The 26,478-nt window shown below is 35.5% G+C and overlaps 1 protein-coding gene and 1 pseudogene across 4 annotated transcripts in view; both read left to right on the top strand.

Annotated features, from left to right (window-relative positions):
- Sytl4 (synaptotagmin like 4) overlaps positions 1-26,478 on the top strand; it is a 60,665-nt gene that overhangs the window by 6,155 nt on the left and 28,032 nt on the right. For 3 of the 4 annotated variants that reach the window (XM_047535660.1, XM_047535662.1, XM_047535659.1), the window contains exons 2-5: positions 22,837-23,013; positions 23,260-23,475; positions 23,798-23,907; positions 24,147-24,249. In XM_047535660.1, coding sequence (XP_047391616.1) covers positions 22,904-23,013; positions 23,260-23,475; positions 23,798-23,907; positions 24,147-24,249 — 539 coding nt within the window. In that variant the 5' untranslated portion in view covers positions 22,837-22,903. Of the gene's footprint in view, positions 1-22,836; positions 23,014-23,219; positions 23,476-23,797; positions 23,908-24,146; positions 24,250-26,478 lie in introns of those variants that run through there. The other variant, XM_047535661.1, reaches the window with a different exon arrangement.
- LOC124971560 (ribosomal L1 domain-containing protein 1-like) lies at positions 260-18,197 on the top strand (annotated as a pseudogene).

Below are 26,478 nucleotides of genomic sequence, written 5' to 3'. Positions count from 1 at the left end.
ATGTTTCGCAAGGTATTTTTTGCTTAATATGCAATAGCAAGTGTTCAGTGTCAGATATATAGAACTATCTCCTTTTTTCTCAACTGTACAATATTCTATTGTGTATATGTACCATAACTAGTTTTCTATTGGTGAATATTTATGTTCTTTAATTTTTTGCTGTTTCAGACATTGAACATATATACATATATGTGTGTGTATATATGTATAGTATATGTTGACTATATTATGTTCAGTAGAGTAAGGTTTACAAAATAGAATGGCTCTGTCAAAAAGGGTAAGTGGTGCTAAAGACTAGGAAAGGTCTAGGAAGATAAAGACTAAGAATTCTCCGTTGGATTAGGAGACTCTTGGTGACCCTAGTTAGAACCTTTGGGGAAATGTGAGGTGGAAAACTAGACTGTGGTGGGTTATGAAGTAATTGGGGAAATGAGGAGGTGGAAAGAGTGGATATGGATAATTCCTTAGGGAAATTGGTTCTGAAGAGCTGAGAAAGGGTAGTAGCAGGAGCGACTTTAATATCTTTAAAGGCTGGTGAGAAGGAAGGGATAAATGATAAAGTCCTTATTCAGCAAAGTACTTATGTCAGATGGGAGAATGAAGTGGAGGTAAATTATCCTGAAAATAGTTTTATATATTTGGCAGGAGGCACTTTTCTGATGGCATTTATATTTCTCTATGATGTAAAAAGTAAGACCAGTCTCTTAGAGCAGGGGCTGAGATGGAACAGAATTTGGGTTGGATATTTGAAGTGTTTGAGGAAGGTTTGAAATAGTTATTGTGGAGAACAGGAGAGTAAGCTAGGACCAGGGAAGCATAGTTGCAGTGCCAGGGAGTGTTGAGGTAAGCTTGGTAACCAATAATTCATATGGATAATGATCTACCAGATGGATTTTGCTCTTTACTAGATATCAGGAGTCCCTGTGTAGGCATAAAATACCACAGATATTTGTAATGCAGTTATGAGTTATTGAGGATATTGATGAGAGTGCAGTTGAAATAATAGAATCCAAACTTTTTAGGACAGGAAGGGAAGACAGGAGGGACCTGAGAAGATGAAAGTAGAAGGATCTATGGAGGACTGCCCCCATGAGGACTGAGAATAGGTTTGGAGCTGGAGGGTGGTCATTAAGTAAGCAGGCTAGAAAGTTAGGGGCTTATAGTCAGAGAGTAGTATTGAATTAATGATATCAAAGGTGGCGACTTCCTAAATGATAAGCTCTTGGGTGTGGTTGAATGTTACATGGTATTCTTGATGCCATTCAACAAATATTTACTCAACAAATAATTACTGTGTGCATTTTAGGGCTAGGCAGCACCCTAGGCATTGAAGAAATGAACAAAATGAAATCCTGCACCCCCACGCCCCCAAATCACCAAGTCCCTTCTCTCATATAGCTTACAATGTAGTGGGGGAGATTATTCATTTTTAAAACATTTAATTCACAGGTAATAATTGTAGAGAGTCTTCATTTTTATAAAATAAAAGGAATCTTCATTGATATGCTGTTTCCTGCATGTGTAATTCTATTTAGAATTAATAATAATACTGGGGTCAAATATTACATACATGGGGCTAGGAAATTATATCTAAACATTTTGGATGCCTTGTTTTATCTTAAATTCTACTAACTGAATTATGAGAATTCATACCTCTTCCTCCTTAGAATATTAAGGTACTTTTATGTATTATGTCAGTATTGAAGATAAACAAATATGTACAAATCTAATTTGAACAGTTTAGTGGTTTTAATTTTTATACTTTATTTTTTAAATATTAGAACATTGCTTCTAGCTGTAGACCAGATGTTGATAATACATGTACTAATCTTGCAAAGGGGATTTGATGCAATGTGTAAAGTAATTATGGTTGAACAGTTTAGGAGGGAAAGAGGGCTTGCAGTAAGTTAATACCTTACACTTATTTTATATTATTTTCTAATTTATACCTAGCCATTTGTATACATATGCTCATGTATGTTTATTAATATTTTACTTGAAAGAAATTAGCATTTATTTAATGTCTTAGAGGCCTTATCACTTTAAAATCATCTGACATGTATGCAGCTTTATTTAAGTTTGGCTACAGGTTATTTGGTTGTGTTTAAAATTTCGGTAACCATAGCTAGATCACAGCATCTCTAAAATTAAAAAGAAACTAAATGCATGAAATCACAGTTATGTGTGAACATGGGCTGGATTAGTCACAAACCTTCATGATTTCTCATTTAAGGGGACTGCGTGTGTGTGATTTTTAGGCGACGTGGCCTGCAAGAAGCAATCAGATACTAACTAGAGTTCAGTTTAGATATTCCCCCCATCTGTGATCCTGGCAGGAGAAGAGGGTCTTCCCTGTGGGGGTGCTGCTTTATCAAAGCTTGTTAACTAAGGAAAGATAGTGGTGTTCTATGTAGTAATGGGGCTGATTGAAAAAGTAAACATTTCAAAAAATGTTTTGTGCATATAAATGATCTGATTTTACAACATCCTCTTTTTTTGGTAGAGTGAGAGCTTGAACCTATGGCCTTCCACATGATAGGCAAGTGCTATGCCAACTAAGTTGAGCTATACCCTTTTTCTTTTAGTTGGGGATTTCTGGGTCTTTTAAAACTCCTGAACTCTTAAGGAAAGGGGCTTTGGCAGCAGAGAGGGTGAACTGGTTATTCTTTACCCATGAACAGTATTATGGGGATCTTGTGGAGCCTGCCCTGCTTATGTGAGAAGAAGCTTCCAGTGGAGGTTTCAAAAGCTTTCAGAAAGCTAAATGTAATTTGTCTTTTTTTTTCTTTTTTGTGGCACTGGAGATTGAACACAGGGCCTCATGCACGCCAGGCAAACGCTGTACCACCAAGCTATATCCCTATCCTGAGATTTATCTTAATTTGTATTTCCCCTGTGGCCAGGTGGGGCGTTTGGACACATGGCCTCAGTTTATGATATTTTGTACTTTTATGGATCACATTTATGGAGGTCTGCTCCCTAGGATTGATGGTGAGTTTAAGATGCCTTGAACTGCTGAGGAAATGGGGGGAAATGTATGAAATCATGAAAATAAGACCACTTTTCCACATATCCAAAATAACTACTCTGCAGGAGAAATATGTAGATTATAATATCCAGATTCCCTGTAGGACTTATTTTAGAGAAGTATATATTATTTGAAGTGGGAATTTCCTCAAACCACTTATGAATCTAACTTAATGAAAGGTAAACATGTGGATTCTATCTAAAGGAAATAGTCCACATGTATGATTCTAAGAGCTAACAAAAGAGATTTTATTTAATTACTTTTGCCACCCCTAACCATTAAGCTCTTACCATCCTTCAGAAGAGATGTCTAGATGAGGAGAATGAATCTTCTCCAGCATGTAGAGGACACTTCACAGAACTGAGAAAGTAAGCCATACTGAGGGCCTTTCAATCATTGATCTGTTAGTAGTTGAGAGCTTAAAAAAAAAACCTCAAGTTCCCAAGGGTAAAATATCTCATTTTCCAAATATTACCACACAGAGTAATATTTGCAGAATTTGAAAAGACATTATAGCATGATGACATAATGACTCTGGAGCCAGATTGTCTGTAGACTGTCACTTTTGAGGTATTGACCTTGGGCATGTTATTTACTCAATTTGGGACTCACTTTTCCAAATATAAAATAAAATAGATATAACAATTATAATACATTTTATAAAATAGATATAACAATTATAATAGATATAAAATAGATATAATGATATTTGTAAAATAGATGTAACAATTATAATACCTGTCTCTTAGTGTGATTGTCAGGACTAAATAACTTCATCTATATAAAGTGCTTAGGAAAGTGCCTGGCACATAATAAGCATTATAGAAGTGTTTGCTGTCATCATCATCACCATCATCTTCATTAGTTGGTGCATGTCTCAAAAGGAGCAAAAATTGCAAAATGCCTCAGCACTTGCAAACTCTACTTTTATGGAATAAATTTTGAAAGGAATCATTGGGAGCCAAAATCTTAGTGCAAAACATAAATCAGAATCTTGTAAAATTGAGTGAGTTGTAAATTTCTCAATGTTAGGAAAAAACAAAATTCAATTTTCTACCATAATACTTCTGAAAAATGGACTGAGTGGGGGCAAACCTTGTTATGTGAGCCATGAATATGCTCCATGGGTGGACCAGTGGGGGTATAGACCCTAGTTGATCACTGAGAAGCCTAAGTTGCTTTTTGGTGTTGGAGCCTTGATTCTGACTCCTTCACGTTGTCCCAATTCTTGTTTTTCTTCCTTTTGATCCAAATTTTTAAATTTATGCTATTTTGTTATGTTTTATGCATCTTTGTAAGTCACTTTAAGTCCTGTCTGGAACAGTGTATAAATAAGTATCTTTTAAACTGATCATATCTAATTACTAGCATTTGCTTAATATTTATGCTTGTCAGTCTACCCTCATGCAGAGAGGTACTGTGACTTTCCATCTGGGCAAGAATGCTGATTAGACTTCTCAAATTTCATTGAAAGATGTCAAAGTAGCCATATGCTCATATATTTCCCAAAGCATATGGTTAACAATAAACAGCTACTAATATTGGGTGCTTATTTTAGGCCACTTCACTATTCCATGCTTTTTACTCATGGTACATACTTAAATCCTCACAGTCTTTGGCAGGAGTTATTATTGCTATTTTTATAAATGGGGAAACTGAGACTCACGGATGTTAAATAACTTGCCCAGAGTTCATACAACTAAAAGAGTAGTGAAGCTGGGATTTAAACTCAGGCATCCTGGGTCCAGACCCAGCACTTTTAAGCACTTTCTGTGCTGTCCTCAATTAGAAATGTAGCACATCAGAACTCCTGGTCATAGCAGAAGAGACTTTTCCTGTGTTACAGGACACTCACAGGTCCTTCAGATTTTTTTTTTCAGTACTGGGGATTGAACTCAGGGCCTTGTGCTTGCAAGGCAAGCACTCTACCAACTGAACTATCTCTCCAGCCTGGTCTTTCAGATTTTACATCATTGTTGTGTTTGTAACATGCCCCTTTCCCTACCTACTACCATTACTCTGTATTCTTGGCTTTCATCATGCCCCCCTAGATTTATGCCACATCCACCTCAAATTCACATTCTGTTAGAGTTCTCTAACAGGTCCTTGCCTTATCTAAAACTCTTCAGTGATTCCTGTTGTCAAAAGTCAATTAGCCATGTTTCTGAACATAGCATACTGAACTCCCCCTGCCTCTTGTGATGTGATCTTCACCTACCCCTTCCACATTCTCCCTTACAACTTACCAGCCAGCATCACTGCACCACTTGCTCATACCACATTGCTTTATGCCTCCATGCTTTTGAAAATGCTAAGTACTCTTCCTGGAAAGCCCTCTTTCTCCTGGTTAACCAACTGTGTTACACATTAATTTGCAGTCCATGTGCGTCTTCTGGATATCCTCTTTCTTGTTCCCTTTCCCCGCACTGGATTAAGTGCACTACCTTCGTATTCTCACAATATTCCATGCATATATATTTTTGGCTTATCATGTTTTTATATGATTACCTGTTTAAGTATCTCTTTTCACTAGACTGTGAGCTCTTTGCCATGGACTATGCTTTATTCTTTTATCCTTTGCCAGCTAGCATAGCACTTAGCATGTGGTGGCCTCCTAACTAGTGCACATTTTATAAACAGTGCACGATACAGAGCTTCAGGCCAGGGAAAGAAGTAGAAGCCACACGGACATTCAGCTATAACTACCAGGAGAGCAGAAGGAGGTATTACAGAGGAATCTTTGGGGAAGATCTATTTACATTATTTAATTCAGGAGCCAGAAGGAGCTTGGGTGAGGGTCTATATCTGAAAGACTTTAAAACTTTTGAGAAACTAGACTTAGCATCTTTGCAATTTGAATCTACTTTGCGTTTGAGTAGCCTAGAATACACAGCTAAAACACATGTGTTTTCATAAGCATATTTATAAACTACTAGGAGAGGAATCACCCTAAAATTGAATGGCACATTTCATAAAATACAAACACAGTATCCCAATGTCAATATTGTATTGACTATAAACAATGTTGCATACTCATTCAGATATTATCAGATATTACCAGTAAGATGTAAGATGTTATCAACTAGTACCTGTGTGTATAGGTGGCTGGATCCAGACAAGGGGATTTCTGATTTCTGGAAGTCCTAGATTCCTGGAAACTTTCTTTTTTCTTTTCTTTCTTCTTTTCCTTTTTTGTACTGAGGATTTAACACAGAGGTGCTTTACTACTGAGCTACATCTCCAGCCCTTTTTATTTTTAATTTTGAAACAGGATCTGGCTAAGTTGCTGAGGGTCTCACTAAACTGCTGAGGCTGGCCTCGAACTTTTGATCCTCCTACCTCAGCCTTTTTAGTCACTGGGATTACAGGCATGCATCATTGTGCCTGGCCCTGGAGGCTTTGTTTTCTATATGGATTTTTTTCTTCAGATTCTGTACACTTAAACACACACCTCAGATTTGGTTTCATTTTTCCATGCTCTAAAATCAACTCTTACCTTTAGTTTATAAAACAACTAGCTTCACCCATACCTTGGGTACTAGAGTTTGCTAACCTTTAGAGATATGCTTCACCTGTGTTTTGGAAACCCACAATCATAATAATATTAATTATGACAGTTCTTTAGATTGATCTGATTCAGATATTGTCATTACCTTGGTGCTAGTTGATAGAGTCCGCTTTGGAATATGCCTTATGGCAGCAAAGATTATAATCATCAGAATGACTTATTCTTTCCTAATTAAAATAGATTTTCTCTGTATACAAGCAGAATCATGAAAATATATGGCAGTTTGTAAGAATGGTTTCCTTCAACTATCCTTTTAGCAAAATTTCTCCAACTTTTTGATCACTCACTCTTATCCAAAATATATATATTTATATATATTATATATTTAACATTATACTAATAGTATATTATAAAGCATGTACAAAGCTGGAAATAAAGGATAAAAGATGAACAGTGTTTAATATTAATTTTAATATTTATTAATGGTCCAATAACCTTGCTCTCATTTTGATGAGAGCAATGACATTAAGTATGCTTCATTTAAACAAAATCTTGGTTTAAGATGCAGTTACTTGAAGATCTAATTCTAACTTCTGGTTATTTTTTATTTATTTATTTAAAAAAAATTTTAGTTGTCAGTGGACCTTCATTTTATTCATTTATTTATATGCAGTGTTGAGAATCAAACCCAGTGCCTCACACATGCCAGGCAAGTGCTCTATCACTGAGTCACAACCCCAGCCTCTAATTTCTGTTTATTTTTGTACTTGATTTTAATGACTGATACTTCACAAAAGATTTGTCTAAAAATAAAAGAATTACATTGTTGGATACACTTAGTAAGTAATCACAGTCATATTCTAGTTCCAGGAACCAATTATACAAATGTTTTGTTGCTGTACCATCTTCCCTGGTCTGAGCATGTTACATTTTACATTTTTAACAAATTGTTTACAATTCATTGAAAGTTTTCATTTGAAAGAGTTACAAGATGAAACACATCTTTTAGGCAATAAAATTATACAATAATGGAAATGTTTTAAATCTACTTCATATTGTTTATTCTCTATTTAAAAAACCGTGGCATAAAATATTTTATTGTTTCGGTTAATTAAAAATATTCTGGTGCCTTATATGTATTCTGGGATTGTAAAATTTATGATTACAAGAAGAAAGTTTAGTTATATATAATCTTTAAAATTTTAAAATAATTTTATCAAGGCATAATTGACATTATAAATTACACATATTTTAAACTATACAATTTGATGAATTTGGACATCTATGAATATCCATGAAAGATAATGAACATATGATCACGTCCTTCTGTGGTTTGAATATGTTCCACAAAGTTCATGTACTGGAAACTTACTCTCCAATCCAATAGTGTTGGGAGGTGGGTCCTAATGGTGTTTTGGTTATGAGGCCCCACCCTCATAAATAGATTAATGTCATTTTTGTGCAAGTGGGTTTGTTATATAAGTAATTTTGACCCCACTTGTCCTTTCCTTTCCCCTGTCTTGTTTCTTTTGTGTGCATGCACTTTCTTGCCTTTTTAACTTTTGCCATGGGATGATGGAGCAAGATGACTCTTACCAGATGTGGCTCCTTTATCCTAGTCTCCAGAACTGTGAGTCAAACAAATTTCTTATTTATAAATTATCCAATCTCTGGTATTCTGTTAAAACAGCACAAAATGGCTATGACACCTCTAAGTTTTCTGGTATGATGCTGTCACCTTCCTTCCTGTTCCTCCCTATTCTATTGCCCACCTCCAACCTCTGATCTGTTTTCTGTCATTATGGATTAATTTGCATTTTCTAGAGTTCTATAGAAGTGAAATTCTGCAATATGTGTTCTTTTTTGCCTGACTTATTTCAGTCACCATAATTATTTTGAGATTCATCCATATTACTGTGTATGTTAGTAGTTCATTCCTTTTTACTGCTGAATAGTACAACATTGAATGCCTATTCTGCAATTTGTTTATCCATTCACCTCTTAATGGACATTTGTATTGTTTCCAAGTTTGGCTATTATGAATAATGTCATTGTTAACATTCACATTCAAATCTTTTCTGGGTGGGCATATGCTTTTGCTTTTCTTGGGTAAGTACCTGAAAGTGGAAAGCCTGTGTCATATGGGAAATGCATATTTAACTTTTTAAAAAACTAATAAGCTGTTTCCTAATGCGATTGTACCATTTTACATTTTATATCTTGTCCATGTCATTGTAGTGCATGAGAGTTCCAGTTGCTTCAAATTCTGGCCAACATTTGGTCTATTTTTTATTTTGCCATTCTACCAATCATGTAGAGATATGTAGTTTCAGTTTGCATTTTCCTAATAGTTAATGACATTGAGAATCTTCTCATGTGCTCATTTGCCATTTGCATATCTTCTTTAGTGAAGTATTTGTTCATATCTTGTACACTTTTAAAATTTTGAGGTGTTAAAATTATGGAGTTTTGGGGCTGGGGAGATAGCTCAGTTGGTAGAGTGCTTGCCTTGTAAGCACAAGGCCCTGGGTTCGATCCCCAGCACCCAAAAAAAAAATCATGGAGTTTTGAGAGTTCTTTAGATATTTGGTCCTAATCAGACATGCTATTCACAATTTTTTTCTTCCATATATGATTTTTTAATTTTCTTTTAATTATCTTTAAAATAGCCAGAATTTTAATTTGATAAATTTTAATTTATTAAGTTCTATATCATATTTTAGGCTTCATATAATAAATCTTTGCATTTTTAAAATACGGCTATCCAGTTTTCCCAGTGCTACTTGTTGAAAACACTATCATTTCTCCACTGTACTGTCTTGTAGCCTTATAAAGAAAAACAAGTGACTCTAAACATGAGAATTGATTTTGTACTCTCTATTCTGTTCCATTGATCTATTGTCTATCTTCATGTCAATATCACACTTGCTTGATTACTTTAGATGAATAAAAAGTCTTGAAATCAAGTTATGTGAGTTTGAATTTTGTTCTACATAGGTTATGAACCTCATGATTAGTTTTCCTCTAAGCACAATTATATTTTATTTTTAAATTTTTTATTTGTTCTAATTTGTTGCATATGACAGTAGAATGCATTCATACATTTTGATAGATCATACATAAATGGAATGTAATTTCTCATTTTTCTGATTATACATATTGTATGATCACATCAGTCATGCAGTCATATATGTACATGAGGTAATAATGTCTGTTTCACTCTACTATCCTTCCTACCCCCATGTCCCTTCCCCTCCCTTCACTCCTCTCTACCTAATATAAAGTAACTCTATTCTTCCCTAACTGCCCCTCTTATTGTGAATTAGCATCTGCATATCAGAGAAAACATTTGGCCTTTGATTTTTTTTGGTTTGGCTTATTTTGCTTAGCATGATATTCTCTAATTCCATCCATTTACCAGCAAATGCCATAATTTCATTCTTCTTTAAAGCTGAGTAATATTCTATCATGTGTGTGTGTGTGTGTGTGTGTGTGTGTGTGTGTGTGTGTGATATATCACATTTTCTCTATCCATTCATTTCTTGAAGGGCATATAGGTTGGTTCCAAACTTTAGCTATTGTGAGTTGAGCTGCTGTAAACATTGATGTGGCTGCGTCACTTCAGTATGCTGATTTTAAATCCTTTGGGTATAAACCTTGGTGAAATGGGTGGTTCCATTCCAAGTTTTCTTAGGAATCTCCATACTGCTTTCCATAATGGGTGCACCATTTTGCATTCCCACCAGCAATTTATGAGTGGAACTTTTCCCCACATCCTCGCCAATATCTATTGTTGGTTGTATTCTTGATAATTGCCATTCTGATTGGATTGAGATGAAATCTTAGAATTGTTTTAATTTGCATTTCACTAATTGCTAGAGATGTTGAACGCTTTTTCATATATTTATTAATTGATTGTATTTCTTCTGTGAAGTGTCTGTTCATTTCTTTAGCCAATTTTTGATGGGGTTATTTGTTTTTTGGTCTTAAGTTTTTTGAGTTCTTTGTATATACTGGAGATTAATGCTCTATCTGAGGTGCATGTATAAAGATTTTCTCCCAATCTGTAGGATCTCTTTTCACATTATTTATTGTTTCTTTTGATGAGAAGAAGCTTTTTAGTTTGAATCCACTCCATTTATTGATTCTTGATTTAATTTCTTGAACTTTAGGGGTCTTGTTAAGGAGGTCCAATCCTAAGCTGACATGATGAAGATTTGGGCTATGTTTTCTTCCAGTAGTCACAGGGTCTTTGATCCACTGTGAGTTGAGTTTTGTGCAGGATGAGAGATAAAGGTTTAATTTAATTTTGTTACATGTAGCTTTCCATTTTTCCCAGCACCATTTGTTGAATGGGCTCTTTGTTCTTCAGTAAATGTGCAATCAATTATATTTTAAAATTAAATTTAAATAATACAAGTATTTATACTCACATAATTACCATTACACGTATTCTTCATTCCTTTTTTGTATTCTTTTCCTTCTGCTTGAAGGACTTCCTTTAACATTTTTCATAGAGCAGGTCTGATGATTAATTCTTTCAACTTTAGCATGTATGAAAAACCTTTATGTTCTCCTCTATTGTTGAATGATATTTTGCTGGGTGTAGAATTTTAGATTTATGAGATTTTTTTCCCTTTATATCTTAGAGGTACTCTTCCATTGTTGTCATACTTAAGTTGTTTCCAATGATAGATTTGTTTTCATCATTATCTTTGTGCATCTTTATGTAGTGTCCCCCTTCTCCTACCCTGACTGCTTTAAGAGTTTTCTCATTATTTCTGGTTTTAAACAGTTTGATCATGTGGCATGGTTTTCTTTATTTCTTGTGCTTGAAGTTCATTGAGCTTCTTGGATCTAAGACTTTATAGTGCTCATCAAATTCAGGTCACTATTTCTTTAAATATTTTTTTCAGTGCCTCAACTTCCTTCGATGACTACAATTGCATGTACATTAGGTAGCTTGAAGTTGTGCCATAGCTCATTAATTGTGTTATCTTTTTAAAATTTTTTTTCTTTCTATGTTTCATTTTGGATAGTTTCTGTGTCTGCAAGTTCACTGTAATATTTAATCTGTTGTGAATTGCATCCAGTGCATTTTTTATCTGAGATATTATAGTTTTTATCTCTAGGTTGATTAGAGTCTGTTTTTAAAAATCTTTTCCATGTCTCTCCTCAACTTTTTGAATATAAAATGTGGTTATAATAGCTACTTTAACGACCTGGTTAATTCTAACATTTATGTCATTTGGTTATCTTAATTGATTTTCCTCCTCATTACAGATTCTATTTTTCTCCTTTTTTGCATGCCTGCTAAATATTATTTGGTACCAGCTATTGAGAGCTTAACTTGTTGGGTTCTACATATTTTGATATTACTGTAAATATTCTTGAGTTCTGTTCTGGGATGTGCAGATTGATTCTTTCAGGTTTTTCCATTTAGATTTGGTAGGGAGGACCAGAGCAGTGCAGTCTAGGACTAATTATTTCCCCTAACTGAGGTGAAACTCCAAGTACTCTCGTCGGTATGCTGTAAATCATGAGATTTTCCAGTTTGGTGAGAATAGGCACTGTTCTGTCCCTGTGTAAGCAACAGGTATGGTGATTTTGAATCCTTTCAGCTGATTCTTTTCCTAATCTAGAGTAGTTTCCTCACAGGTATCCCATGCATTGATCAGTCCTTTGCTGAATATGTCAGGGAGACTAAGTGTAGGTCTCTAAATATCTTTCTCTGTGCAGTTCTAGCAATACTATATCTTACGAATTCTAGCTATTTGGATTTTCTCAGACTCTCAGTGCTGTTTTCTCAACTTGGAGAGTTCGCCAACTTCTCCCAGGCTTCTTTGTTCCTGAAAACTCTCTTAAGACAGCAAATTGGGAAAATCAAAAGGTTCAACTCATTTGTTTCCCATCTCTCAGAGACCACAGTCCTGCATTGACTGATGGTCAATGTCTTGAAACCCATTGTTTTATGTATTTTGTCCATTTGTTGTTGTTTAAGGCAGGGTAGTAATTAGTTCTTTGTTATTTCATCTTTCACAAATGTCAAATGACATTTTGTAATCCCCAATTATTGTGATCAATTATAATTTGTAGCCCAATTTCAATTATCATCTTTTAAAAATTTAGACGCCATTACATATCTTGTTTGACATAGCTAATCAGTTCTAAATATGTTAAAATGTATACAAAGTGTGGCATGCAGCAGTATAAATGAATCACAAATCACTTTCTGTGTAATATGTATTATCACTTAACAATAGCAGTTCAGTTTAGGGCTTCTTGGTTAAACTAAAATCCTTTGAAAGAGTCTGGTTTACTTTTCATGTTCATTTAGGTATAAATGTTACCAAAATTGTCATCCTTAGTCCAAACAACAAAATACTTTTATCATATCACTTGGGTAGAATATGAGTGATAATCCATTAGAGTTTTATGTAAAGCTGCCATATAATTATAGTTTGTACATTTAGAGGAATAATTTAATGCCCATTCAACTTTTTAGACCATGAGCATGGGTTAATTTTTCAGAAATTATTCTTTTACCTATAAGGTTTTCAGCATAATTCCTCATTCAAAAAGGCCTGAAATCTGACATGTTTCCAATATTCATATATAAATACAACATAGTGAATCTAAAAACAAAGCCTGAAATTTTAAATGATGTCCAGACACAGTTTAACTCACAATTTATCTGTATCATCTAAAAGGAAATGAATGTTATTTTCTAAGACCTAGTTAAGTCTGCAAGCATGAATTCACATATATAAAGTGACAAAATATGGGCTGAAGATACAGCTCAGTGATAGAGCACTTGCATAGCTTGAACATGGGTCTGGGTTTGATCTCTAGCTCCTCAAAAAAATTAACTAACACTGAGCATTCTCTGTGTTTGCATTTTTAAACACTTAAAATATTTTAAAAACTCATTTAATCTGTATAATACAAGCCAAAATGAGTAGATACAATTATCTTTTTTTTAACCAACGAAGAAATTGAGTCACCAAAAGGTTTAGTGACTTTCCTAAGGTCACATAGCTAGTAAGTGGTGAAGTTGCGATTCAAATTCAGACAGTCTGACTCCATAGTCCAAGATTTTAACCGCAACACACATACTGTCTCAGGACAAAAAAAAAAAATTTCTGCTCAATTCTAATACAACATACATACTGTCTCAAAACAAAAAAAATGTTTTTCCTCTCAGCTCTAATACTGCTTTTCAGTTTCTGTGGGTTTAAATTTAAACACATAGACACAAATAGGTTTCTAAGTAAAAACATTCACTAAATATTTATTCAACTCATATGGTGTATCAAGCACTATGCTAAGCCTCTGGAGGTATAAGATCCAGATACAGACCTTGCCTTCGAGGAGATCACCTCTGGTAGAAATTTTATTTTGAACTTGAGTATTATCATCTTTACATTTATACATAACCTGAATGTTTGGGAAAGTAGGGGGATTAGTGTTTCCAACAAATGTAACAGAGTTAAATGTATATTTGCTGCCCCATGCAGAGTTATTACTTGGTGTTTTCCTAATTCACTTAAGTTTTCAATTTTGGAAAACCAACAATAATTTTTAATCTATATACTATTCTCATATGGATTTAAATACTTTTGGCAACTTTTTTAATATTGTAGTTTCTTGCCCAAGATTGTATGGGTGATAAATAGCAGAGCTAGAATTTGAACTCAAGTCTGTTTTAAACCACCATTTTCATTATTCCATGCTTCCTTTTACATTTTTAAAACTGGTCTTTAGAATCTCAGATAATTTGAGATAACTTTTTCCTTCCCTTCTTGAAAACCAGTTGTGAGAATGTTAGTATTAATGTTTATTCATCATTCTTAATCTATAAGATTAGGTTATAGGTTTGGATATGTACAATTATATATATGTCTATTAAATCAAACTTATTGTGTTGTTTAACTTGCTTACATGTTTAGTAAGTTTTAACTGCTTGTACTATCAGTAATTGAGAGAGATATATTAGTCTCTGATTTTGATGGTAAAGTTTAGTTTCCCCCTTGCTTTTGTATTTTCATTAAAATAGCAACCTGATTTTTAGCAATAAATGTACATAATTGCTAAGTGAACAAGCCACCTTTTCTAAAATATCTTTTTTTGGGGGTAGGGGGAGAATGGGTCCCACAAGGATGTTATATTAAGATATTTCATCTGAGTCTTGACACTGCAGGACTAACATGGAACAAATTGTCCATCAAAGCTCAGGTTCTGACACTCATGTTATCCGAGCTGTGTGGTCTTCCCAGTAGGTAACTTTGCCCTTTTGACTATGTACCTGTGACTGAATGAAAATAAAGGGCCTTAACAAGTTTTCTTGAGCTTTGGTTTCTCTATTAAACTCTAGTATCTGTAAATTCATAGTATCTTTATGGTCATAACTCCTCTAACTTCACATCTGTCTGGTTTTCTTATTATATACATCTATGTTTGTACCTACATTATTTTTCAGAGTTTGAGTTTTCAAAATGTGATGCACCATTTATCACAAAAAATCACTTAATTCATTGTACATGAAAGCATTATTTTTATTCCACATTTCCCTTTTAGAATTTCTAGAGAATATTTTGTCCCATAGTATAGGGAATGGTGGGGGTGAGGCAAAAGGCAAGTTTCTTTTTTAAGATTTAATGAAATATTTAGTCCCATTATGGTTTGTGCTTTGACCTACAGGTTATTTGGAAGTATCTTCTTAAATGTCTGAAAAGTGTTGAGATTAAAAATTCTTTTATTGATTTTTTATTTAATTTCCTTGAAGTCAAAGATCATGGTCTGTATGAAAATGATTTTAAAAAGATTTACTGAGACTTACATCACAGCCTAATACATGGTTAATTCTTGGGGTAAATATTTCATATGTGCTTGAAATAATATAATTTTCCAATTGGATATAGAATTTTTACATGGCCATTAAATTAAACTCATTTTGTTTTTCAGCTTGCTTATATATTTACTAATTTTCTATTTGTTTCTAATGTTAATAATTGAAGCAATGATTTGTAGGTATGCTAACTTACCACTTTGATGGTCAATTTTTAAATTTCTCTGTAGTTGTATTTAATCTTCCCTTATGTATTTGAAGATGTTTTGTTAGTGCATCCAGGCTTATTATCTGTATGTTGTGATCTTCTCTCTCCTTTATTCTTTATCGTCTTGAATTTTTACATTTAGATATTAATATGGCTACCTAAACTTTCTTTTGGTTAGCATTTACTTGGTATGTCTTTTTCCATTTTTTTTTAACTTTCAGTCTTTCCTTGAATTTATATTCTAGATATCTCCCTTATAATGACACATTACAGTGTTTTGCCTTTATTGAATCTGTTAATCTCTGTATTTAAAGGGTAAGTTTTACTCATGTGTATTTTATATTTATTGACATATTTGAATGTTTTCACCATCTTACCTCTTGTTTTCTGTTTGTCTTTTACCCCCTATGTTTTCCTTTTACTCTAACTTGTATTTTTTCTTCTTATTCTGTTTTCTTTTCCCCATTACTGATTCTGCAAGAACCCATCTCAATTTAGCTGACTGATACAGGCAGGGTCAGTTTTGGAAATAGCAACTATCCATGGTTGAAGATAGGTTTAGGGTGTGATAAAGCTTTTCTGAAAGGAGACAGATTGGCAAGTGATGGGGGAAGGGAAAGCAGGGAGCTAATCAAATTCATGGTTGATGGGCTTAAAAAAATTTTTTTTTCAAGTGTGAGACAAGGATGCCTAATCGGTCAAGAGGGAAGTAAAGTGGGAATGTAAAATAAGCAAAGGCTTAAAATAGAACCCAAAGGGTAAGCAAACTGAAAAAGTACAAGAAACTGGATTTGTGGTTGACAACAGGGATAAAGCTGAGACTTTAGATCAGGAATTGCATAGTACGTGGATATGCTGGCAAACAGTGCAGGCATTGATACTAGTTTGGAAATTTCAGGGGCAGTTGTGGCAGAGGGATAAACATTCCATTACTATAATAAAATACTTGAGATAGATTATAAAGAGAAAATATTTAGTTTCACAGTTTTTGAGATTTCAATGATCAGTTGGTCCCATTGCTTTGGGTCTGTGGTGGTATAGTACATCTCTGCTTGTATGGCAGAGAAAGCTCATTTGCCTTATAGTTGAATGCACAAAAGAAAGAGAAAGAGCTCGCTCGCGCGTGCGCCCCAGAAACCAGTGCCGTGGTTCCCCGCGCTAGTGCACACGAGGTGAGGACGCAGTGGAGGGTTCGTCCTCCACCCCACAGGCAACCTCCACTGCGACTCCAACTGATCAGACCTCGCAGAACCAGCTGGACAAAGACTTACAAAGGCGTTGGAAGCTCTGTCGACACATTCCAAGTCCAGAAAAAACGATAATGGATTGCTTTTGAATGAAAGTGAAAATTTATTTTTAATGGTGGTATTATGGAAAATTCCAGAAAAGGAACTAAGGATCAGATTGTCCTTGCCTCATGGAATTCGATCAGATTTGTCAGACGTCTGTTTGTTTACTAAGGATGAGTGCAAATCAACTGAAGAGACGGAACGTTTCTACAGAAAACTTTTGAACAAGCACGGAATTAAAACCATCTCTCGGATTATCCCTCTCAGGGCCTTAAAAACGGTATATAAAGCCTATGAAGCCAAGCTCCGCCTTCTAGGTAGTTTTGACTTCTTCCTTGCTGATGACAGAATCCGGCGGCTTCTGCCCTCACACATAGGGAGTCATTTCTATCGCAGGAAGAAAGTTCCAGTGCCTGTAAACCTTCTGGCCAAGAATTTATCGAAAGTGATCGACAGCTGTGTAGGTGGAACTGTCTTAAACATCTCCAAGAGTGGCTCTTGCAGTACAATACGCATCGGACACGCTGGGATGCAGATTCAGCACATCTTTGAAAACATCATTGCCGTCACAAAAAGTCTCTCAGAAAAACTGCCAGAGAAGTGGGACAGTGTGAAACTCCTCTTTGTGAAGACTGAGAAGTCAGTTTCCCTTCCCATCTTTTCCTCGTTTGTCAGCTGTTGGGGTGAGAACAACAGAGTGTCCTTCCACAAACTGAAGGAAGAGGAGGCAAAAAAACAAGAGAAAGAGAGAAAAATCCGTGAAAAACAGAAGTTGAAGAAGAAAAACAAGAAATTAAGGCGACGGACTAGGGAGGCTGCAGCCCTACGTAAAGGTGGCGTGGCACCTAAAACTGGTGGTCCAGTGAAGGGCCCTGGGTCCCAGAAGAAAAAGACCAAGTCAGTAAAGCCTCAGCTAAAAGCAGCAGATGCATCGGACCAAGAAATTCCACAACTAGTATGAATAGGTAGTTCTCTGGCTAAAGAAGATGTCAAGGTCACAGAAAAGAAGTCTCCAAATAAAAAGTCTTGGTCCCAGCACACCTCGTGCCAAGAAGAGAAAGGCCCTGCCACCTACAGAGACCCCAGAAACTGTGGAACCTGAGACCCCAGGTAAAGGCCCAGTGAAGAAGCTGAAAGTGGAACAGAAAAAGAAAGAAAGAAAATCTGCACTGGGGAAAAAAGACCCAAAACAGACTCCTAAAAAGCCAGAGGCCAAGCTCTTCACTGCTTCTAGCAAATCTGCAAGGAAAGCTCTCAACACCCCCAAGCAGAGGCTGAAGAAGCCCAAAGTGGCCCAGTCAACCCCAAATCAATGACTCAAACAGAAGGCGCTCTCCCAAAAATACTTGGGTCCTGAGTTTGAGTGTAGCTCAGTGGTAAAGTACAAGTCTATAGCATGCACAGTGCCCTGGATTCCATCCCTAGCACCACAGAAAATAAATAGAAATTAAAATAAAAATACTCAGTTCTAACCTGCATTGCAACCTTCTCCAAAAGTGAGGCCTTTACCTAAATATTTTTTAAAACCTGCACAGGTAATTCTGACATGTACGTGGTTGTAAGAGCCAGTGCTTTGAAGTAAAGTCTATTTTTTAATTGTTGTTCTATGTATTTGCTATTGTAATAGAGGGAAAATAGAGTGCTTCTCCATGGTTGTGTTTTTATTATTAAAATATAATGTTAGCAGCATTAAAAAAAAAAAAGAAAAAAGAAAGAAAAAGAGACCAGGTTCCCACAGTCCCTCTTGAGGGAATGCCCCCAATTACCTAAACCCTCTCAGTAGGCCTCACCTCTTAAAGGCTCCACCACCTCCCATTAGCATCAGGCTGGAACCAAGGGCTTAACATATGGATCTTTGGGGGACAATTCAAATCTAAGCTAGAGCACAATTACAATGTATATGGAATATATTGGTGAGAGATATTCAGGAGCTGAGCTGTCTGAATCCAGAATGGGTAGGAAAAGAAGATATTAGCAAAAGGCAAGAGGACTAAAAGAAAATGGAGGGCTAAAGAGACTTTGGTCTGGAGAATGTTGAAGAACAGGTACAGTGGGAATGAACTGTAGTTGGCATTATGATTTGAAATTGGAACATCCCCCAAAACCTCATGTGCTGAAAGCACTGTAGCAATGTCCAGAGGTAAGGCTTTGGGAAAATGATTGGATCATGAGGACTATAACATCATAAGTAGATTAATCCATATAATGGATGAGTAATTGGACTACTGGGAGGAGTAGAAACCATAGGCAGGTGGGGCATGGTTGGAGGAAGTAAGTCACTGAGGGTATGCCTTTGGGGACTACATGGTGTCCTTGGCCGCTTTCTCTCTCTCAATTTCTCTCTGCTTCCTGTCTGCCATGAATGGGGCTTTCCTCCACCATACCCTTTGACTATGATATTTTGCCTCATCAGGCCTAGAGTAATGGAGTTAGTCAGCTATGGACTGAGACCTATGAAACTATGAGCCAACATAGACTATTCTTCCTCTAAATTGTTTTTTCAGGTATTTGTCACAGTAACCCAAAGCTGACTAACACAGTTGGAAAGAGGGGATTCTTGAATTTAACATTTCAGAGTGAGGCAGTTCTGGTCCATAAATGAAAACTAAAGGGAAGATATATGGTGCTAACAGTTCTATTTCTTTATGGAGCTATCCTTATTTCCTCAAAGATTTTCCTACTTCCCTGGCTTTTGATATTACTTGGTCTCATTATTGTGCCATTTGTCTTTCTCATCACAGAATTCTGCTGCCTTTCCACAGGAACCAGTTTTCTAATAAATCTGGTATTGTTCTTATTTCCAGGGTGCCTGTGCTATCCTTGGTCTGTAGCTGCAAGGCAACTGGTATTACCTATTTAATCCAGGAACCACTGATTTTGGGGCAGTGCTTCAGCCATAATTATGCATATGAGAATTTATTTTCACAATGCTTTGATTGCTCTACTCAATATTTTATAATTGCTTTGGCCATGATTCTGCCTGGATAGAGCCAGTAGAATACTAGCTCTAGAATCAGATCACCTGGGCTAGAATCCCAGCAAGTTCACTTTATTCTTAGACAAATTAACCTCATGTCCCCTGAATCCTTATCCAGTGAGGATAATAATAGTCACTCATTCTTGGTGTTGTAAGAATTAAATTAATTAGTTCATATGCAAAGTATTTGTTTGGAATCTAGTAAATGCTGAATAAATGGAACTGTTGGGGTGATGGGGACAGTGATGGTAATCAAAAATATTGGTGTCATATGAAAAATTATCTATCAGATATTGGGTTAGGTGCTGGGCCAGATGTATGAGAGAATATTGAAAAAGCCCTTGCTTACCTGGAGAGTATATATTCCCCTGGGGTAAAGAACTAAGGAGACTTTCTCAAGACTATTTAAGAAAGGGTTTATGAAAGAAGTTTTGGTTCTTACCATTCAATAAAGACTGCAAAATTGACAAGTCAAGAAAATATTGAGGTTTTAGGAACCTGTGTAGCTTTCCTGTATTGCTTATACTCTTTATTGTTTTGTAGGCAATTAGTAAAAAATAACAAAGTGAAAGGGGCTTATTTTCTAGCTTCAGGGGAGAGCAGAGAAGGTAAGCATGATTCTCATTCCCTTTCCTAATCTGTCTACTCTGAACTCTTTGACTGCCATGATTACCAAATCTATATTTTCAGAACAATTTCTCCTGAGGCCCAGGTAACTCCAACTACAACCTGGGCCTAATTCCTGGATATCCTGTATACAGCACAAACAACATGGTTAAAAGAAAACTTAGTGCCTTCCAAACTTGTTTCTTTTCTTTTATCTCCTATCACTGTGAGGGCTGTCACTAGCCAGTCTTGTTGTTTAACCTAGACATGTGAGCCAGACATCTTTGGCTTCACCTTCTTCATCTGCTCTACTCAGTCACTCCATTCCATCAGTTCTCCTCAAACCTATTCTTGGTTTCTTCATCCAACTTCCTGGCTCAGGAATTTATAATTTTAGAAAATTCAATAAGCATTTATATTCCAAATAAGTATTCCAAGCATTATTGGCCCTTTAATGGACATTATTTAATTTTCCTGACAACCTTCTGAGGTACACCCTTTTGTAGATGAGAAACCAAAGGATTAGAGATATAAAATGATTTGTCCAATTAGAGGCACAATTCTTAATCCTAGGTTCTCTTTTGCCTGGACCATTGCAATAATCTCCCTGCTTCCTTTGAATTATTTTATTCTTTGAAATGTAAAGGGAAGACACAGATTAAAAAATCAGAACTACATAAAGTAAAAGGTTAAAATAGTCTCCTCCCAAATCTCCCTAAGAAAAACCAATGATGATGCTTTTTAAATTTTAGATCTTTTTATTTGCCTATATAAATGTTTAGATATTTTATGAAAGAGATAATTCTGTATTGTCCTAAAGTTACTTTTTTGTCACTCATGGCCATATTTTCCATGTGTATACATATCTACCACATTTTTTGAATGGCTGCATAGTATTCCATTATATGGAAGTATTATTTTGCTTTTTTTTTTTTTGGGTGCTGGGGATCGAACCCAGGGCCTTGTGTTTACAAGGCAAGCACTCTACTGACTGAGCTATCTTCCCAGCCCCAGGAAGTATTATTTTGTTTAATGATTTATCTGTTAAAGAACTTTTTTTGTTCTTAAAAATAATGTAGCAGTAGCACTTTTATAAATAGGCCGTTCCATAATATTTGTATGACTACTTTTTTATGTAGATTCTTATTGCCTATTTTAGAATGTGCTGGGTGCTACCAAAATGCCCTTCAATTAATTCTTTGAATAAATCTTTCACACTACAGATAGTGATCTTTGTAAAATGAATTAAATCATATCATTTTCTAATGTTAAAAAGCAAAACCAAAGATATTTATTGGATTTCTATTTTTTATACAATAAATTTTAAAATTCTTCAAGAGTATTTAAACTTTATGATTGTGTCCCAATCTATCTTTCCTATCATTTCCCTCCACCAACAAATATGCTCTCTGTTTGATAAGGCAAAATCCATGTCTTCTGTAAAACCTTCCCTTGTATATAGCTCTCTCTCCCTTCTCTGTGTAAGATAGAATTAATTACTTCCTTCTGTAAATTCCCATAGAACATAATTTATAATACCTCTGACAGCACTTGATGCACTGTACTATGCTCCAGTGTGTCTGTCTCCTCCTCTACTCTGCAAACTTCTTAAGGGCAGGAGCTGAGTCTTATTCATATCTGTATCTCTAGCACTTTGCATAATTCCTGACACAGTGGTGCTTTACACATCTTCATGAAATGGGGGAAGATATTCTTCAGTTGTAGTGATAGTGCAACAAGAACTTTGGGAGATAGAGTAGGTAGTGTAATTTTTTGAAGCATAGCCAAAAACTGACTGAATCCAGGAACATGGAAGCTGGTCAGTAGTGGAAAAGTTGGCCTAAACTGGCAGGAGTCCTCATGTACTTTTTCCCTCTACTACAGTGACCAGCTGCCCATTTAGTTCAGTTAATAGTATTGGGACTTGGGAAAATTTAAAATAAAGAAAATTGAATGATTGAGGATCCACTAGTTAGATGGAGAGTTTGACTGCTCTGTGTTCATCTAGACTGTGGTGCTTATGCTGAAAGACCCAATCCTTTCCCACAGTTATGAAAAACTCCTTGAAAAATCAAAACCTCTTAATTTTTAGGACATGATTCAAGTCAGAACAGGAATGGTAAATGGGTCAGATACTTTTTTTTTAAACATAACATGATTTTATTATATAAAGATCTGTTTATATTAAACTGCAAGATCTTTCCTAAGCTTTTTTTTTAAATTGTAAACAAATGGGATACATGTTGTTTGGGTCAGATACTTTTGTCTCTTTAACCAAGTTCAAGAGGGAAGTAGCCTATTGAAAGGCTCTAGAGCTGTGAACCTATTCTGGATAAATCATTTGTGTGAAATGAGTTGTTCTTTCATTTCAGGCAACGCTGGGAGGTATCCTTGATTGGTTGCTTTAAAGAAAGAGGAGTACAAGGGAAAGAATCCATCATGTCAGAGATACTAGACCTCTCTTTTCTATCTGAGGTAGAAAGGGATTTGATCCTTAATGTTCTACAGCGGGATGAGGAGCTCCGGAAAGCAGATGAGAAAAGAATTAGGTAAGAGTCCCAGAAAGACTATGGAATCCCATTCCTTTAATCAGTGGTATCTAGGCTTTCCCTTTTGCTTCTCATTTGACTTTCAGAGGAAATTTTATACATACCATTTACAACTCCTTATTGGGTCAAGTTGGACTCTGAGTTTGTTGCTTTCACAGAATCAAAAAGTCTTTGCTCCTCAACTCTTCTCCATCCAACCTATACAGATCCTGAATCCACTTGTGCTTCTCTTTTGGGACTTGACAGGCGACTGAAGAATGAACTACTGGAAATCAAAAGGAAAGGGGCCAAGCGGGGTAGCCAACACTACAGTGACCGGACCTGTGCCCGGTGCCAAGAGAGCCTGGGCCGTTTGACTCCCAAGACCAATACTTGTTGGAGTTGTAATCACCTGGTGTGTCGGGACTGCCGCATCCAGGAAAGCAATGGTACCTGGAGATGCAAGGTGTGCGCCAAGGAAATGTGAGTGTTAATCTATGGCTGAGTGACAGAAGAGTCCTGACTATGGTATTAAATTCTTTTCCTTAGCCTTTGTTGGTTGAATGACAAGAGCCATTCTGCCTTTTTTTCTCCCCAGTGCTGGGGACTAAACCTATGCTAGGCAAGTGCTCTACCACTGAGCTACATCCTTAGCCCCTTTTAGATTTTATTTTGAGACAAGGTATCACTAATTTGCCCTGACTGGCCTTGAACTTGTAATCCTGCCTCAGCCTGCCATGTAACTTGGATTACAGGTGTGCACAACCATACCTGGCACCTTGGTATTTCTTCCATTCCTTCCCAGAGAACTGAAGAAAGCAACTGGAGACTGGTTTTATGACCAGAAAGTGAACCGCTTTGCTTACCGCACAGGCAGTGAGATAATCAGGATGTCCCTGCGACGTAAACCTGCAGGTACTGGGCTTATCTAGGGATATTTCCCTATAGGACTTACCCTCAGTGACGGATCCTAGTGTATTATGAATGCTGGTATCTTAACTCCGTGGGCTTAACTGGTTTGTGGGAATTACAAAAGATTATACTTCCATCCCTTCTGCAAGTGTCATGCATTTTGGGGGCAGAAGCTGTGAGGGTTTTTTCCCTTTCCTGCCCTCATCAACATCACCCTGACATGCTTTTTTTTTATCTTTAAGCAAATAAAAGAGAGACAGTGGGACAGTCCCTCCTTCATCAGACACAGATGGGTGATATCTGGCCAGGAAGAAAGATCATTCAGGAGCAACAGCAGGAACCCAGGTGAGAGCCAAGTAGTTATTTAAGACAGTGCTACAACATTCCTTTAATTCTTTTATTATTCTTTTAAATTTCTTCTGTCTCTAAAATAATAGATGTTTGTTATAGGAATATTTGGAATATACAGAAAGAGTAAAGGGGAAAAATCAATCCTAATTCTACTACTCACATGTAAATAGTAACATTTTGGCTTACTTACTTCATAAGAACAAGCTGAAGATAAATAAAAATAACATGTAATCATTATTTTAAAAATTAAACAGTATAGGAAATGAGAAAGAAAAAGCCACAAATCACTGAGATTCTTTTTACCCCTTTTCACATTATGCATTATGTGAAAATCATTTAAGATATCTTCTATCTATAGAGAGATGACTGGATGGACTGAAAAAACTTTAAAATATTGGATCATAATATAATAAATTAAAATCATTCCCTTTTTTTTCAATGCAGGGGATTAAACCCCAGGGTCTAATACATGCCAGGCAAGTGCTCTAACACTGAGCCACATCCACAGCCCCAAATCATTCCATTTAATTTTATTTGAATTTAACAGAATAAAACACTAAAATGGAAGAACTGCTAATCTTTGGTTAGCAGTTATTTAATCATTTTTTAATGTTCCTGTTTCAATATTAAGCATTATCATTAGATTCTCTGTTATCAAAGAGGAAGAGATTAGATTTCTTACATTTCCTTCCAATTCTTTTGCCCTATTCCTGTTTGTCACTCAAGTCATTTATATTTTATCAGGGTTTATAACATTTAAATTGTTATACAACCATAAATCATCAGCTTTTTAAAATCATTTGTTTAATTTTAAAAGAATTATATGCTGACAATTGTACCATGGTTTCTCTATTCCTGAATTCTTTATTTCTTGGTTGTTTGGATTTCATCATTGAGAAGTTCCTTCAACAAGGACTTGCAGTATTTATTGCATTCTTTCATGTTAAGAACATTTCCCAAATGTCTTTGTATTTGAACGGTGTCTTAACTGGATATTCTTGGGTCACATTTTCTTTCTCTCATAATATTGTAGACATTGCTCAATTATCTTATGCCATTGAATGTAACTATGAAGAAGTCTAATGCCAGCATGATTTGTTTTTCTTCCTTTGTATACATGTGTGTATATATGCATAGGTATGCCCATGGGTGTATTTGTGTGCATGTGATTGGATTTGCTGTACCATTTTTTCTGATTTGTGGTATACCCCTGATGAGTTCTTTCATTGTTGGAATTTTTTCTGAATTATATCTCTGAATTCTTTTTTTCTCTTGTTTTATTAGTTAAGTTCACCCCTCAGGAGTATTGGAATTCCTTATAGTCTATTTCTACCCATTCTTTTTGTTTTTTACTGAATAGTGGAGAGAGAGATAGAGAAAGAGAGAGAGAAATGAAAGTAGTTAACCATGATTAACCAAACTTGATCCTCCATGCTATCAGTGTTTTTTTTTTTTTTACTATTTTCTTTCTTTCTCCTCTCCCCCTCCTTGTCTCATTTCCTTCTCCTTTTTCCTTTCTCTTACTGTTTTTAATTTTAATTACTTGAGTGAATTGATTTTTTAGGTTTCAATATTTTTACTTTGCTCTCAGTTTTCTTTTTTCTCTTATTTTCTTTTATCATCTTGTATTTGAGCTCTTGTTTTAATCAAATCTGTATTCTTTTTTGAAATTGTTTTGTTTAATTGGGCTCTCCAAACTTTTTTCTTTTCTTTTCTTTTTTTACCATTTACATGACAGTAGATTATAATTTGAAATATTATACATACATAGAATAAGTATAACTTGTTCCAATTAGGATCCCATTATTATGGTTGTACATGATGTGGAATTACATTTGTCATGTATTTATATGTGAAGATAATAAAGATATGTCTGATTCATTCTACTATCTTTTCTATTACCATCCTCCTTCCCTTCCCTTCATTCCACTTTGTCTAATCCAGTGGACTTCTAATCTTCCTCATGGGTCAGCATCTACATATCAGAAAGAACATTCTGCTTTTGGTTTTGGGGGACTGGATTATTTCACTTAGCATGATATTCTCCAGCTCTATCTGTTTACTGGCAATGTCATAATTTCATTCTTCTTTATGACTAAATAATATTCCATTGGGTATATATACCACATTTTCTTTATCCATTCATCTGTTTTAGGGCACCTAGGTTGGCTCCATAGCTTGGCTATTGTGAATTGAGCTGCTATAAACATTGAAATGACTGCA

Source organism: Sciurus carolinensis, chromosome X (genome assembly GCF_902686445.1).
Source record: "Sciurus carolinensis chromosome X, mSciCar1.2, whole genome shotgun sequence".
Classification (NCBI taxonomy): Eukaryota; Metazoa; Chordata; class Mammalia; order Rodentia; family Sciuridae; genus Sciurus; species Sciurus carolinensis.
Note: the sequence above shows the minus strand (reverse complement) of the source record. Positions and strands in the feature narration are given on the sequence as shown.